The sequence below is a fragment of the Neomonachus schauinslandi genome, chromosome 12 (genome assembly GCF_002201575.2).
Source record: "Neomonachus schauinslandi chromosome 12, ASM220157v2, whole genome shotgun sequence".
Taxonomy (NCBI): domain Eukaryota; kingdom Metazoa; phylum Chordata; class Mammalia; order Carnivora; family Phocidae; genus Neomonachus; species Neomonachus schauinslandi.
Genome location: NC_058414.1, coordinates 26,529,529 through 26,547,113, shown reverse-complemented (window position 1 = coordinate 26,547,113; position 17,585 = coordinate 26,529,529). Strand labels below are relative to the sequence as shown.

Here is a 17,585-nt window from a genome sequence, read left to right as displayed (position 1 = left end):
CACCACTCTTCTTTCCCTTCCTGATTTTCGTTTCTTCCACCATTTTTTTCTTTTCTTCCTTTATGTTAATGGATAAATTGGTTAAAGTTTTAAAATATTGCAAAATAACTTTATAAAAGAATCAAATGCATCTATCTATGTATTTCTCTTCTATTAACATTCCATCACTTGAAAATGAATGAGTAATTAGTGTAACTGATGTGGACACTATATTGGACCCCTGAAACTCACTTGCAGGGTTTGTTCACGATTCAGAAAGCCAAGGCAAATGACCATTTCAAATTCTGTTTTGCTGCTGCTGCTGCTAATTTATAAAGGACTTTTGAGAGCAAATGTCCAGATTTAGGAAATTAATCTATAATTATGGTTAATAATATCAGTGGAGAAAAGGTGCAAAACAATAAATTATGATTAATTTATTATATACGTATATTTTTAAATTAAGTCTGGGTTTTGTTTTGTTCTGTTCTGCTACCCCAATGGCATTAGATTCTCATTCTGTAGCACGCCAGCCTCATTGGTTCATGTAAGTTTCCCTCATGTATGTGTGTGTGTGTGTGTGTGTGTGTGTGTATGAGTGTGTGGCTTTTGTGTTTGTTCATTAATTTATTCATTTTCTTTTATCTCATTTTCTTTTCCCATTTCCTTCTTCTGTTCATGAACAACTATTATAATTTACAAAATTTCTGTTTTTTCTTTAAATATATAATGTTACTTGGTATGAATAGCATTTTAATGTACATCAAATGTCATTGTCCTATAGACAGATCCTGTCTCTCACTTGGTTTTACTTGGAAAGTAGTTTTAAGGTGGATCCACCTTTTGGTGTTAACGCCTGGTATGGTCTTTTTCCTGCACCCTCTGCCAGATGTTTTCATCTTGAGCACTTACTATACTCTCATTGTCCCATTTCTCCTGATACTGCCCCCTCCCACAAATAGACACTCAGCAAGATTTCTGAATCATAGAGTATACATGTGTTTAATTTCATGATGTTCTGCCTCATTGCCCTTCAGAGGGGTGTACTTATCTGCATTCCCATTAAAATAATTACATGTTTATAAATTGTAAACAAGCAGTTGTTGTATTTTCCTAACACTTAGTCATAGTATTCTCACATCACAGAGTGGGGGTAAAGCTGAACAGCCATCCAGCAAGTACAATCTCCTTTGGAGTCCGGATCCCCTGATCCTCCATCCTGGTCAACACCTGGTATTTCCTGGCTTTTAAACTTTTTGCAAGATGATGAGAGCTCACTAGTATGTCATTATTGCTTTAATCTGTACTTTCTAATCATTAATGAGTCTGAGCCTTTTTATATATACCTATAACACTTTTAAAATTCTTCCTCTCTGAATCATCTTAATTTTACTAACTGCTAAGATGTTTCTGTTTTTTTTTCTAGTAGAGTATCATTTTTATTAATTTTTATGACAGCATACAATATTAGGTGCAAGGTTGTGATCACCACGTAAGTAACTAATTGTGTAGTGCCTGCCACTTACTAGGTGCTGAAAAAATAGTTGTGGAATAAAAAAAAACAGTCATGAGCATTTGTGTTATATACTTTTGGATATGCCTGTAAGATTTCAGCTGTTAACTCAAATGTAATCCATAAGATGTTTGTGATGTAATGGTAAATATTAAATATAGACAAAGAAATAACATACATGAAGTTGTGCATTATAAAGAATAGCATTTACTAGTTTTAGGAGATATAAGTTAAGTAATCCTAGAAGTTATAAAAGTTATTTTTTTATTCAAACATTACCTGATTATCTTTTTTGTTTTAAATAACATGTTAAAATATAAGATTCTGAGCAGCAAATCCTGTCATCAGTTGTTGCACATTCAATAAAAATTCAGATGATCTTAGTTTTCCTATTAAAAGCTATTAGTGTAGGTACTTTCTAGGAATATAATTGAAACATCATCTGTCCACTCTCAAAGTTGAACAATTCATTAATATACATGTTGATATAATTTAAATATAAAGAAAATGTAAATGTTTGCTCATAATACTAAATAATTGATATAACCATTCATGCGTACGCTGCCTTCCAGGAATTATTTCTAAAACAAAGAGTACAGGGTTATCTTCGGATTGACTCTGCTTCCATTCAAGTCAATTAAATGATAAAATATTACTTTATTTTAGTGTACTTTACCACATTTATCATAGTGATCCTCAATGTAGCATGATCATGTTCAACAAATTTTTACTGCATTTTAAAATAGTTTAGAGGATTTTGAACTAACTTTTTTCAAGAATATTGTATTTGAAATCATATCATACTTAATTCTCACAATTATTAAAACCTTGTCATGAATTAGTATGGAGTGATTGGTTATATTCACTTGGTTATTTTAGTATGGTTCTTGTAGGATTTGTAGGGATTTGAAGAGGTGACAGATAGGAAAGGTATTATTAAAGGATGATGTGCAAGTCATCACATTCCCTGTAGCATCTGATACTCACCATTGGAACCAAGTACTGGCAAAATCTTTTGAACCACAGTCCTGCACAAACTCTGGTGGAAAACTGAATGAAGAGAAAAGAAGTTCAGTCTGTGTATCATGGAACAGAACAGATTGTGTAGTTTATGACCTCAGGTTTATTTCTACGCAAGCTTCTAGTTATCTGTTGTTGTTTTTTTCAGCAATTTTATTAACGATTCTAAATAATTTTCCCTTTGTAATACTGGAAGCATTTTTTAATTTCATTGGGTAATTATGTCTTGTAAATTTGCCCTTTTATTTTGAGAGGTGAAAAATAAACAAGTTAATCTAAGAGAAGAAGCATGAAGATTATGCAGCTATTTATTTTCATAAAATATGCTCTTGCTGAAAAGTGACAATGCAATTATAACACTATAATTTGTTTCAATTCAAAATCATCTTTACATAAATATACTCTTTATGCTGACTTTTTTTAAAAAGTGTGTTTTTCAGTGTGCTTTTCCTTTTGTAGTGCTAAATTTTTCTTTAGTGGTATCATCATTGTCTCTTATGTAATTTTCTCATTTTATACATACAACAGCCTGGGATTGTTGAATTAAACTTAAGGCCCATCTGAAGATAAAGTTTTGTTGGAGTAAGTTCTAGAAAAGCCATTTTTGTTTGTGTTATTGTGGACATTTTTATGGACTTCTTTTGCCATTTCACTGTAGTAAAAAGAATTTCCCTTACTTGTTTGCAACTGGTAATATGCTTTCCAGTGTATATCAAAATCATTAAAACTTTTGAAGATTCAATTATGCCATGTTTAAAGTTTTCCACTGAAGCCAATGGTCTGCAATAGGGAATTTCACATAGGCATCTGTGAAGCTCATTGAAAAGCTAATTGTTCAAGTATTTCTTTTTATTTCAATTATAGCCTAATTATGGCATACAGATTTTTATTAGGTAAAGCTGGTAGCATTCACAAATATTTGGGCACTATAACTTGGATAGTTTCATCTAATTTCTATCCATTCACATAGTGGCATATTAGGACCATATGATTCAGGCCAAATATGTACTCCTAAATTATTTTGACAGCTCATATAAAATGGACCAAAGAAACAAAATTTAAAATGTTGAAACACTGTTACTACATTTTTTTACTGAAAATTATCTTTCTAGACAGAGAGGAAACACGAAATGCCCTCTAATTAATCCAGGAACATAATTGATGCTATCCAGCGCAAAAAGAAGATATAGAGTTCTTTGTTGAAACATTATTAAGAATTTCAAAATGGCGCCAATGATGTGTTAAACCAAGCATGGGCCCTTCTAAGCCCAGGGCCTTGTCCTACCACATGGGCCACACACACACACACACACACACACACACACACACACACACCCATGAAGCTGTCCTCTCTGTAACATGCCTGCTGATTCTACTCAGGGATGTCTTGCATGCAGTGAAGAAAAAGAAAAAAATACCACGTGGAAATCTGTCTTATCTGAGCAAAGTTGAAGCAATTAACAGCTTCTTAAGGGGAGCTTCACAGCAAGCTACTAATGACTTTTTTCCACCTCTCCCATCCCATTATGGAATATGGAAGTTTATACTCTTCTAGATGCTTGTTCCCCATAGGAAAATTATATTGGTGCTTTTTTTTCCTACACAAAATTGGCCTAAGCAATATATGTTCAATAATGTTTTCTTTATTAAAGTAGTGTGAACAAAATGCATGTGTTTGGTAATATTTAATAAGTTTTCAAAAGCAACATTTTGCATGTTGTAGTAGACACATTTGATGTGTTCAGGTGAGTGATGAAATCAAACTACATGTGGCATTAATGTTCCAGAGAACGTTGAACTGATGCTCTCTGAATTGGTGTGCTGAGTTGGTTTTTAAATGTCTTCTATGCCTTATGGACCCCGACTAGAAATACAACACATTTTTAATTTTATACTTGCATTTGTCTCTTTAGGGATGCAAGTATTGGAATGGAATGGAATTCCTTTAACTTCTAAAACGTATGAAGAAGTGCAGAGTATCATTAGTCAGCAAAGTGGGGAAGCAGAAATATGTGTAAGACTGTGAGTTTTTCCCCATCTTTTTGTTTCCATTTTTTGGCTATTCATGACTCTTTTAATTTAAAATTGTTAAGGTGGAACCTTTGCCAGTCAGCAAGATTTTCAGTAATTAGAAAATAAAGTGAATACAAGTTTTATAGATTTCTTGTGCTCGGAATCAAAGTCGAAAGCATAGAAAGAATTCAGCTAATTTTGTGTCTGATTATGTCAGTAGCTCTCCCCTTTCATGCTTTTACTGAAACATGCTTCATTTAAATGAAAGCCTAAACCCATTTAGATTTCATGTCTGTGTATAGTATTTCAAAATGAACTTACATTTAATCCATAAAGATTTCACCTTAAATAATCATTTTTATCAGCTGACTTTTAACAGCATTGCAAATATATATTTGGTTAGAAGGATGAGCATGCTTGGAAATTGCTTTATATCATTAACCACTTCTCATTTACCTACTGAAAAAAAAAATCAAGGTAGTTGGAAAAAAGGGTCTTTTGTCTCCAGTTTCCTCAACTTCTTTCTTAATTTCTTTGTTTTAATTTTTAGGGACCTCAATATGCTCTCAGACTCTGAAAATCCCCAGCACCTGGAACTTCACGAGCCACCAAAAGCCGGTAGGTGAAAGTCATCTGCTTTCCACTGTGGGTTAAGGTGAAGACGTAACTGAAAGGTAGTTATAGGGGCACATGAAGCTGTAGATGAAGATATAAAGAATCATTGATACTGTATGGGCAAGATGCAGTTATAGACCAATAGATGTTTATTTATTTATTTATGTAATCATAAACAAAATCAAAAGCAATACAGCTACATTTTAGCATTCTAGGGAAACACATACTTGCATGTTAGACCCGTGAAAGAAATTCATACAGAATTCTTGCTGTGTGAGTTTACATTTTTAATTCTTTAAAAATAAATTCATCCCACCAGAGTAATCCATGGAGCCATTTACTTGGGGTTTTATGGAATTTTTAGATAATACTTGATTCTCTTTAGCATAACCGGACTATAGAACACTCATTCTTGAATCTTTTGATTGCCTTTTTCTTATAAAGAAAAAAATCAACATGTAATTTCATAAGGACATGATGAAACAGACTTAACTCTTTCTGAGCTAACAACCAGAGTCTTATAAATGTAGATCGATTATTACATGAGAAACATCACTTATTTGCTTAACAAATATTTACTGAACATTTTCTCTGCTACAGCCAGCATTCTAAGAGTCTGGGTTACTGCACTAAAGAACAGACCCAGGCCTGCAGAACTTTTCATACAGCCGTGCATGTAAAATTACCTTGTCATCTAGAACTCGCATAAGCTCCATGGTATTAAGTACCTATGAAACTGAGAAATACATAGTCACTTCATTTTGTTGTAGTGGATAAAGCGAAATCCCCAGGGGTTGACCCTAAGCAGTTGGCAGCAGAGCTCCAGAAGGTTTCGTTGCAACAGTCTCCACTGATTGTGTCGTCCGTTGTGGAGAAAGGATCTCACGTTCATTCAGGTCCTACATCAGCGGGATCCAGTTCCGTTCCCAGCCCCGGGCAACCAGGGTCCCCCTCTGTGAGCAAAAAGAAACACAGCAGCAGCAAGGTGAGAAGTGACCTCTGAGTTACTTATTTTCTCTTGCTCCTTATTCAGACAAGGACAAAGGAAATCCAGTATCATTTTCTAAGGTGTTTTTCTTGTGATTTCTCATTTTATTGAAACAAAAAAAATTCCATTTCTTAATATATAACTAATCAAGATGTTATAAAGATGATATATTTCTACATTTCTTAAAATATTTTAGCAAATTATTATTATGAGGCACTTGAACAGTGTGTCTAATGCTTTGTAATTCCTGATTCTTTTTCTCTGTAGTTGTTGCATAAATCTGAGCCTCTTTATGTATGGAACATTGGCTTTGCATCTTTTTGGAAATGCAAGATATACATTACATTGGATTTGATCATTTAAATAAAAGGTATAAAGGATGCAGAGATAAAGAGGATTTAGGACAATAAGGAAAACCTGTAATATAGAATTGCTACTTTGAATTTTATCCCTAATTCCATACTAATTGGGGTGCCTGGGTGGCTCAGTCACTTAAGTGTCCAGCTCTTGATTTTAGCTCAGGTCATGAACTCTGGGTCATGAGATGGAGCCCCGCATTGGGCTCTGTGCTCCAAGGGAGTCTGCCTGAGATTCTGTCTCTGCCCACCCCACCCCCCCATGCTCTCTCTCTCTCAAATAAATAGATAAGTCTTTTTAAAAAAAAGAAAAAGAAAAGAAATAAGGAAAACCGGTAATATAAAATTGCCATTTTGAATTTTATCCCTAATTCTATACTAATAAATGTTCCCTTGTTGGAAGTCTTCATTTGAAATAAATGTTTCTAACACTATTATTTCCAAGCTACTGGGCTATTAAAAGAAAACATAGAGTTAGTTTTTTAACCTTATAAAAGCAGATGAAATGTAGACATTTTGCAGCTTTTTCTTCATAGATTTGATTCTTAATAAAGAAATTCTCATTATAGTCAGTAAATATATTGGAAAAAGTATTCTCTTGTTTAAACAATAATAAAGATTTCTCTTTACATGGTAAGATATATGGGAGGGATAGGCCATGCTTGGGTAAACTGACTGGACTTCAGAAAACAAAGTTTTTTTTACGAAGTATAAAAACAGCAGGTATCTCCAGGTGTCCCCCCCAAATCCCTTTTATTCAGAAACAAACAACAAAGGTAAGATGATCTTAATCATTGTATCTTTTGATGACTTGTCCCAAATTAAATATAGCAGGGCTTCTCAAAGAATGATTTCAAGAATAGTTAGATTCAATTTCAAAACAAATTTTAACACAACTATAATTTCCCATATTTACCACAAGCAATTGTGTGTTAGTTTTCAAGAATTACCTCATGGAGGCTCCCTGTCTCCTGAGACTGGTATTTCTCATTCCTTTCTTAATGTTTCCATGTAGAAGGCCTCAAGACATAACAAACTCTGCTAGCAAAGTTTCCAAACCAAGCACATTATAATAAGTTTCTCATCCTAATATATTTTTTATTTCAGCAACTGACATCACCATCCTTCCAGAAAATTAAGTACAAATTTAAGACCACCATTGCTCCTCTTTTTTCTCCATTCACAGTGTCTGATCAGTCACTGAATCTTGATCCTGAGAATTCTAATTTTCTAATAAGGCTGTAGTGATTTTCTGTCTTCTCTGAACTCACCAATTTTCTTTAGCAAAGCATTATTTTTTTCCCCAACATTATTATACTCACTACTGCTAACTCCATTCACCATTCTCTCTTCCTTCCTCTTAAACTACCTTCCAACTGTCTGATCTGTAACAGTGATCTGATTGGGTCACTACCCTGTTTAAAAAGTCTGCCTGCTCCCTAGAAAGTTGACTACCTCACCTCTGCCTACGACCCTATCCTGCTCAGTCTAAAAGGGCTTGGTCAGTGGTTTTCCTTGGGAAATTATTACAGTAAGTATAACGTTCAATCTTTACAATAGCCTTGCTAATAAGTACTCTATATATTAGGGTTTCCAACTCATTCCTACTTTCCATGGACATTTTTGGATGGCACCTCAGTGTCAGGGGTCACACTTTGTACAAGATACAAAGATGGATAAAATCCCTTCCCTGCAGACTAGGTAGACCAGTAGTTCCTAAAGTGTGATTCCCAGTAGCAGCATCAGTATCATCTAGAAACATGTTAAAAATGCAAATTCCTGGGCACCTGGGTGGCTCAGTTGGTTAAGCGACTGCCTTCGGCTCAGGTCATGATCCCGGAGTCCCTGGATCGAGTCCCGCATCGGGCTCCCTGCTCGGCAGGGAGTCTGCTTCTCCCTCTGACCCTCCCCCCTCTCATGTGCTCTCTCTCTCATTCTCTCTCTCTCTCAAATAAATAAATAAAAAATCTTTAAAAAAAAATGCAAATTCCTGATCCCACTTTATACCTTCTGAATTAGAAACTATGGGGATAAGACCAAGCAACCAGGGTTTTAAAAAGTTCTCCAAGTGTGTGTGCTGCCCCTCGAAGTTTAAAAGGTACTGATCTAAAATACAATGATATGTAAACAAATTCATTGAAGGTATATAATGTTGGATGTCATTAAGAAATACAATGAGGGCATGAAGAGTGAGGTTAAGAAAGCTGGTGTTTAGCTAATGAACTGATTTGGTAAAGGGGATAAAGGGACCAACATTCCAAGCAGAGAGTGCAACATGAAAAAAAATCTCAGAAACAGAAATTGCCTGCCTAGAATGTAAGTGTACAAAAAAATACAGGGATAAGAAATAAAGGAAAAGCCTAGACGGTTGTAAATTGGAGGATATTATGTGCCATGCCTGGCTTTTACACTGCAGTCTGCAGGAAATGAAGAGCCAGTGATAAGCTGTAAGCAAAAATGAAGTAAGAATAATAGGAAGCCTTTGTCCATGAAATCTTTCCATAGTCCATTCCTGCCTTAAAATCAGAAGGTATCCTTTTTCCTTTTCTCCTCTCTCTGAAGTGCCCCATGCTTTATGTATCTCTTAAGACAGTTTGTATCTTTTTTTAAAAAGATTTTTATTTATTTATTTGACACAGAGAGAGACACAGTGAGAGAGGGAACACAAGCAGGGGGAGTGGGAGAGGGAGAAGCAGGCTTCCCGCCGAGCAGGGACCCCAATGCTGGGCTTGATCCTAGGACCCCAGGATCATGACCTGAGCCGAAGGCAGATGCTTAACCACCCAGGTGCCCCAACAATTTGTACCTTGATTGTAGCTACTAGTTTCCTTATTTTATCCTCCCAATTAGGCTGCAAGCTCCTTAAGAACCAAAACCCCTTTCTTACTTTCTCTGTGCTTCTTAAGCACATAGTAGAGGGGCTTACACAGCATAGTAACAAATAAATAAATATTGTGAATTAAAACATCATTGGCACTTGTGAGTCTCTATAATATTAGAGAGGTGAAAAATTTGTTTTTTGTTGTGGCAAAGCTTTGGCAATGATTAGAAGATGAAAATAAGTATAGTAGGACAAACATCAAGGAAATTATATTGACATGTTTTATGATATGCAGTAATTTTTTTCCATGCCGAGAATGTGGCCTATGTGGTTTTACTATATTTTTGCTGGAAAAAAAATTTATAGAACTGTATTGTCCATAATGATAGCCACATGTGACAATTGAGCCCTTGAAGTGTGGCTAGTCTGAATTCAGATATACTGTAAATGTGAATTAATGCAAAGTTATCAAGACTTAATATGAAAAAATATAAATTATCTGGTTACAATTTTGATATTGATTTCATGGTATAATTATAATAGTTTGAGTAAATTGTGTTATATAAAACATTATTAAAAATTAATTTCACTGGCTGATTCTTACATTTTTAATGTAACTACTAGAATATTTAAAATTACCTATGGTCTCACTCTGAAAAACAAACTGAGGCTTCTAGAGGGGAGGGGGGTGGGAGGATGGGTTAGCCTGGTGGTGGGTATTGAGGGGGGCACGTTCTGCATGGAGCACTGGGTGTAATGCACAAACAATGAATCGTGGAACACTGCATCTAAAACTAATGATGTAATGTATGGGGATTAACATAATAATAAAAAAATAAAAATAAATAAATAAAATAAAATTACCTATGGTCTCATATTCTACTCTTCAGTGATGATATAGAGATTACTTAACTCTTACTAGTAATAATAACAATAATCAAATCTAATCACTTTTGGGATGTATATGTATATAATGTTACACATACATTTTTAATTAAAACATATAGTCACTAGATGCTAACACTCTTGAAGGAAGAGACTGTTACCTGTTCATCTTTTGGGGCATTTATCTCTAACATTTAGCTGGTATAGTTTCTTAAAACATTTCTTTCTTTCTGAATGAATGAATGAATAGATAAATAAATTTAATGATATTTCTTGACCCATCAACGTGTAGTATTCATAAAACACAATACATTGTTTTCATTTGTTCTCCAAATCCTACAATGTTAAAGAATTTATATTGAGAAATTACGGAAATATTGAGTGATGGTCTGAAACTTACATATCCCTGAGTCAGGTACTATGTCCACAAATGTCATATGTTCTTTAGATAATTTATAGAATTATGGTTTTAACTTCATTGTGTTTTCATTAGGTGTGAGACTCGGTATGAAGTTATAAAACATTAAGGTAACAGAATGTATTAAAACTAAAATATTTAAATACAGTTAGCATAATTATACATTTGGATACTTAGAACACCATCTAGTAAACATTCTAAATGATTATTCATAAGTAATTATTAATCTGTTAATACTCAAAATGGTTTATTCTGAGTAGACAAAGGTAAAATATGAATCAGAATTATTTAAATACATGTTTAAATTATATAAGCTATGTATATGACTATTTTAAATTATTTTGTTTAAACTAATTCAATACGAATTTTTATCTTCAAAATTTTTATTTTACCACCTCAAGCTGTTTGCCTCTGAAATTCAAAACAAACCTTCTTCATTTTATCTTTAAAGTTTGACTGATTTCTTTCAAGTCATGGTATGAAAAATGATTCAATTAAAGTACTTTAATCATGTCTTATGAAATAGGTCATTGGTTTCCCAAACTTTGCTGGTCATAGCACCCTGAATGTCTCAGTAATTTTTTTCCATGGCTCTCTTATGCCCAAACATATACCTAGAACAGTTTTATTTATTAAATAATTAATTAGTATTTAAATCCTAAAATCTGAGTAGCCGTTGAAAAAACAATACATATAAAATGAACTGTAAGTCGGCTAATTGAATTTAAATTTAAAAAGTAATGTATTTGTTTCATTGTTAATAATTAGATTACATTTCATTGTGATATGTGCAGCTGATGGACATTGCACAGCTACTCAGACAATGAAATCAGACTGCACACTAAGTGATTTCCTGTTTTTTACTCAGCTCACTGAGTTTCTTGAAGTGTATTTTTTATCACCGCAATCATTAAAAAACACCTCACAAAGATAGGACATCATTGAAAGGAAAGTAGTTGGCTCTAATCTTGAAAGGGAACTCCCCGGAGCTCATGGTTTGCTCGGTGTCCAACAGATATTGATCTTTTTCAGACAATCACTTCTTAATATTTCACATTCCTTAATTAAAGTTCTATCCTATTCTATGTAAGTTCTCACTTCCTTAATAAGTTGCTTATGTCGGTAAAGCCTTAAGAATATTCAGGAATGTGATCTGGTAAACTGGCTCCTAATGCTGAAAAAAATGACTGATTGCTGACTTGTTACATTTCAATGCCGTATTTGTACAAATGGAGAGATGATATCCCCGACTCCAGATCTGTAATAGGGTTTCAGGTAATGGGGCATCCACACTGGGAGATATTTATGAAAATGGAGGCCAGCCTGCTACCCCCAAAATAAGGCCCTGTCTGTCTACATGTGCATAATGTTGGCCTTGCCTCCCTAGAGGGAGCAGGGAGGGGTTGAGCACCCATCGAAGGAGAACAAGGATGGACTTCTCTAACCTTTGTGCTCCTAGGCAGTCATCGTCTAAAAACAATGTCTTTTTCATTTCTCTATAGATCTTTGAAACCTGTAAATACTTAAATTGAGTACTTTAAACCAAAATACTCATTTCATTAAGTAACTGAAAATGCATTCCTACAGGTATAAAATTATAGCTTCAAAACAGGCTGAGCAAAATGAAAAAAAGATTTATGTATCTATAAAATTAAATCACATATTGAGAAGGAAATGCATTTTCCAGGCAGTATGCTCTGACCAAATAAAAATTCCAGAAGGAAGTTGAAATGGTAAATTTTATGAAGGGCTTATCCAGTAATACAATATATGTTTTTAATATTGCAGCCTACTGATGCAACAAAGGTTGTCTCTCATCCGATTACGGGGGAAATTCAGGTATGGAAGTTTTTGAAAAATCAGCATTGTACCATCTTCGTTGGCTGTTTTGTTCCCCCAACCCAGGTCTGTTGAAATTGTAAACACTGTTAGGACCTTTCCTGTTTTATATATGTTGTATATTACACATACAGACCTGTGAAGGAAAAAATACAATTTTATAGAATAGCATTTTAGTACATAGTTCATAAAATCCAGTTACATGTATGCAGTTCTATAATTTGATATGTGTCTGATGCCTTAGCAATATCAGTACGTTTTATGTCTCAGTTTATACTTGTTGAATGTGTTTCAAACATGACAGATTCTTCTGGAAATGTGAAGTCTCCTCTTTAAGAGTTTTATGAGTCCAATGCTATCCTCTTTTCTTCCTCCTACCAACAACTGTTGTATAATTGCTGAACATTTCTTCTAGAGTAGTGTTTTTCATACCAGCAGTCATAACCAGTTTGTAATTCATAAAATCAACTTAGGGGATTTTGATCAGGAAAATAGAAGAAAAATAGTACAAATCACTCTCTTTTTTACTTCTATAAACGTGTGTTTCTGTGTGTGTCTTGTATCATAACTATTTCTTACTGTGGGTTGTATTCAGAAATGTAAAAACTGTGCTTTAGGTGATACCAAAAAGTAATTCAGGATAGATTTAAAAAATCACATAGAAATAAGTAACACAATGTAAAATGATAACTATTGGGAGATAGCCACTTTCAGGTAAGGGGAAGAGAACAGGAAGTCTTAGAGCTGTGTCTCCAACATAGTCTAGAGAAGTTTTCATGAATGGCTTCACAAAGGACAACAGACTTGAACTAATTTGAGGATAAGCCCTGAGAAAGGGGGATTGTGTTCCTGGCAGAAGAAATGCTTCAAGGGAAGTTTCCGCTGCCAGAGAGTAACAAAAGGCAGGGATCAGCTCTGCGGCTGTGAAATGTTCCTGTATGGATAAGTTGAAACTAAATAAAACCTTGGACACAAGCTGAGGGGTGTTGACCACCACACTAGGGTGATCAGTAAGTATTTTGGGATAAGGGAGAGACTAATTGAAGGGAATATATAATAAGATTTCATACAGCAATGGCATCCAGAAAATATTATAAAGGAGAGGACACAAACGCAAAGGAAGCAACGAAGTGATGATCTAGGCTCGTGCTGATTAAAGCACAAGCGGTGTGTGAGTGTGAAATGGGAAGAAGTGCAGAATGCGGGCACCTCACTGAGGAGGATCCAGCAGCCCAGAGCCTGGAACCTTCCATGCTGCACACCTTGCAGCCTCGCTCTCCTTCCCCCTTCCAAGAAAGCCAGACGTGATCTTTCTTGATTTCACCAGCAGCCAAGAAAATGCTAAATTTGCTGATTTGCTGATTCCTAATTTTTTCTCCCTCCCCCCCTTTTTTTTAAGCTTCTTGCCCCCGGACCAGTGTTTGCTTTGTTTCTTTTTGGTGGGGTTGTTTTTTTCCTTCTTTCATTTTCCTTTCCCTTGAGCAGTAATATTTAATTCTATAGCAGAAATTTACTCCGATAATATCCTTTCTTAACTCTTAGGCTGTTTTCTTTTCTCTTTTAATATTTTCTCATGACAGTGATTTCTAGCTTATTTCTTTATTTTCTTGTAGCAAAACCTTTTTGCAAATGCAACTTTATGTGGACAACCAAATAAATGAATCCACCAGCCCTGGGGTAGCTCAGGGTGGAAGGTGACCGGGGACGTTTCATTCTGTCTCAGAAGTAACATCTGAGCAACCCTAAGCGTTTTCTAAAGCACTGCAGGATCAATGGTGAGAAGCACTTTCTTAGGGTTAGCCTGCAAGTTTTCATTTAAATAAGAAATGGTTTTGGTGCCTCACCAGATAAAAGTGAACATAAAGGCTGGCAAAGAAAAGACTACATGGGGAAGCATTTCTCCTTAACAGTTCGGAAGCTGTTCTAAATCTCAGTGAAATTAATTGCAGAATAATTCCATTTTTCGATACCCTGTTAGAGTACACAGTTACTGCAGTTTGCGACTTCCCATTGTTTTCTCTTCCTTCATGGCACTTTGTTTTATATGTCACGTTGCTTTCATGATGGTCAGACTGAGCTTTTCTGTGTTGAAAAAAGCAATGGAAGATTCCTTTTCTGCCAGAAAAATATAACCAGATGAAAATTGTGCTAAAATTAGGAATTATTTTAATTATCAGATTTTAAATAAAGCTTGGCTTCCCTACATTATCCCATTCTCAACATGAGCACAACATACCTGTTTCATATTATAAAAAATAGGTTAGTGTTTTTATTTATGGATTTTTTTTTCTTCTGAAATATAGATCCCTTCCTTTCTGCTATTTGATAAACAAAAGCAGCATCAGGCAAAATTAAGGCTTATTCAAAATGGTGCCATAAGAATATTTAAATTTTGAAGGAGAAAAATTAGTTAGCTCCATTATCTTGAATTATGCAGGCTTCGCAAATATTTATTTGAATTGTTAATCTTTTCCTATTCAGTGACAATTGTGCAACAGCCATTAAACATCTAGGAGGCAAGGCCTCTTCTTCCCTCTTCAGCATCTAAAATTAAAGAACAAGATCTTATTGTCTTAAACTCTGACTCTATTAGAAAAGCAGGCACAGAAAAAAATTATGGGTAATATAATGTAATATGGAAAGAGATAAAATCCACATGTTCTTAAATATTCTTACATTTCAGACTAACAGCTCTATCTTTAAATAATGATTCCACCTACTGCTAATTATTTGGTAAAATGCAAGACATTTTCTAATAAATTCCTCAACTGATTTATTTTCAAAATCCTGGTAATTGTATTCATGAACGCTAATAACATTACTATTTTTCTAAGAGTATAAATTTAGTTTAAAAATGTAACTAGCAATTCACTGCATGATTTTTCTTCTAAATGAATTTTAGACAGGCCAGAACTTTAACCATGGAAAGAATGAACAGCACATTTACTAGTAATTAGCATGTGCCTGGGAGCTCTCAATTAAATTAGACATACACTAGTCTGTTCAGTTTCAAGTAAAAGGGAAGTGAAGGTTGATGCTCCTTATGAGACTAAAAAATGTACTGGTGCGTTATTGAATAATAATGTATTATAGATTTCTTAAAACAACAACAAAAAATATTCATGGAATATTTTGATGTCCCTTTAAGCTTCAAATCAACTATGATCTTGGAAATCTCATAATCCATATTCTCCAAGCAAGAAACCTTGTCCCCCGAGACAACAATGGTTACTCAGACCCCTTTGTGAAAGTGTACCTTCTTCCTGGGAGAGGGTGAGTAAAGAAGCAGTGTCTTCTAAGTATCGCATCTCATGGATTAAAAAAAAAAATAGTGTTAGTGTTTCTAGTTTCCAATTTTAAAGAGTTTAATATCTATTCCTCAGTTTTATTCACATGTCATATTTATTTATTCCCAACTATTAGAGAAGGTGGAAATAAAAATTTGCAGTGAAGCATTCCTGGGGAGCCTTGATCATACTAAATCCTGTCTTGATGACACGTGTCAGTCTTTTGAATCTAGAAACCACTATAACCAATCAGATGGACTGTGAAATCATTTAAGGAATTATTTGTGGCAGATTTAGAGCATTAGCTTTACCTTCCCAAATTCATTTGCAAAAACAGTGTTCAAGGACTCGTAAATTACTGTTTTATCTTGTAGGACATCTTTATCTAGCCCGTTACACGTTCATTAAGTGACTTATTGATGTCTCCTTATTTATATGTGTATTTTCAAATCACTGTTTTAAAAATTATAAAATAAGAGTAATATTTGAAGTGTTGAATATTAAAAAAATATTTAATAAGTATGGTAAATATTTGGTAAATAAACAAAAAATATCTCTGAATCTCGTGTGATATACAAACTTCATATAAAGCAAGTGCTCTTTGGAGATGTTTAATTTTCATATGATAAGTGCAAATTGCTATGTTCTGGTATATAAATCAGTACCAAGGATGGTTTCAAAACAGTGATTTGGACCCAACGGATCATTATACCTCATCTGAATAACTTACAGTAGCCAAATTAGCATGATGGAACCAAAAGTAATCACAACTGGAGGTATAATAAAAAGAATTTGGGGCTGGTAATTTGAAGGCTCTGGTTTTATTTTTATTCATTTTTCATTTAACTTGAGGAGTGACATTTGAATATTACTTTTTCCTTGGAAATTTTGAATTGTTGCACGTGAGTAGAAAGAATAATGTAATGACCCACCACATACTCGTTACTCGGCTTCAACAATTATTTCCTAGCCAATCATGTCTCATTTTTACCCTCATATACTCCCTCTATACAGATTATTTTAAAATAGATCAAAAACTAATAATGTACTATATGTTGGCTAATTGAATTTAAATAAAATAATAGATCTCCACTCATATCTTTTTTCTGCAAATATTTTACTATATATTTCTGAAAGTTAACTCATTTAAAACAATCATAATACCACATATAACCACTGTAATTTTAAAATGTTTAAATCATTCCTTAATTTCCCCAAATGCCTCATAATAATTTCCTATTTGGTTTGAAGACCTAATTGATATTTATAGAACATTCTTCCCATCAATAGCAGAATGCGTATTCTTTTCAAGTGCGCCCAAAACATTTGCCAAGATAAACTATATCATGGGCCATAAAACAAACCACAAAAAATTTAAAAGCACTGAAATCATACAAAGCATATTTCGTGACTATAGTTGGTTTGTTTGAACAGGATCCAAATTAGAGTTTTATGTTACCTTTGAGTCTGCTGCTTGTTGACTAATTACATCACCACCAGCAGATCACCATTTCTTTTGAGATTAATTTTTCTTGTCAATATTGACAGAGCCAAGGAAACAGAGCCAATAGTTTTATCTGTCAAGAAATCAAATAATACTCAGAAAATAATCTGCAAATTTCCAGGTGTTACATCAAATTAAGTATACAGCCTTTTATTTTATCCTAATAATTTTACTTAGAAATTTAGAATTGCTGGTTTTGTGATTCTAGTTTTAATTTGTTGAATTTAATTTATAGGGGTCACCAGTAGAGCACAGGAAAGGGGAGTTTTCATTTTATGTTCATTTAAATCTTTAGTAGTTACAACTGCAATTTGGCTACCTTTTTTTAATATGAGTATAACTACAAC

At 34.1% G+C, this 17,585-nt stretch overlaps 1 protein-coding gene across 1 annotated transcript in view; it reads left to right on the top strand.

Moving 5' to 3' along the window:
- Positions 1 to 17,585, top strand: part of PCLO (piccolo presynaptic cytomatrix protein) — a 329,508-nt gene that overhangs the window by 298,521 nt on the left and 13,402 nt on the right. Inside the window, 5 exon segments of the mRNA XM_021689841.2 lie at positions 4,426 to 4,534; positions 5,076 to 5,143; positions 5,911 to 6,125; positions 12,397 to 12,447; positions 15,596 to 15,720. Of these exon segments, the coding sequence (XP_021545516.2) occupies positions 4,426 to 4,534; positions 5,076 to 5,143; positions 5,911 to 6,125; positions 12,397 to 12,447; positions 15,596 to 15,720 (568 nt within the window).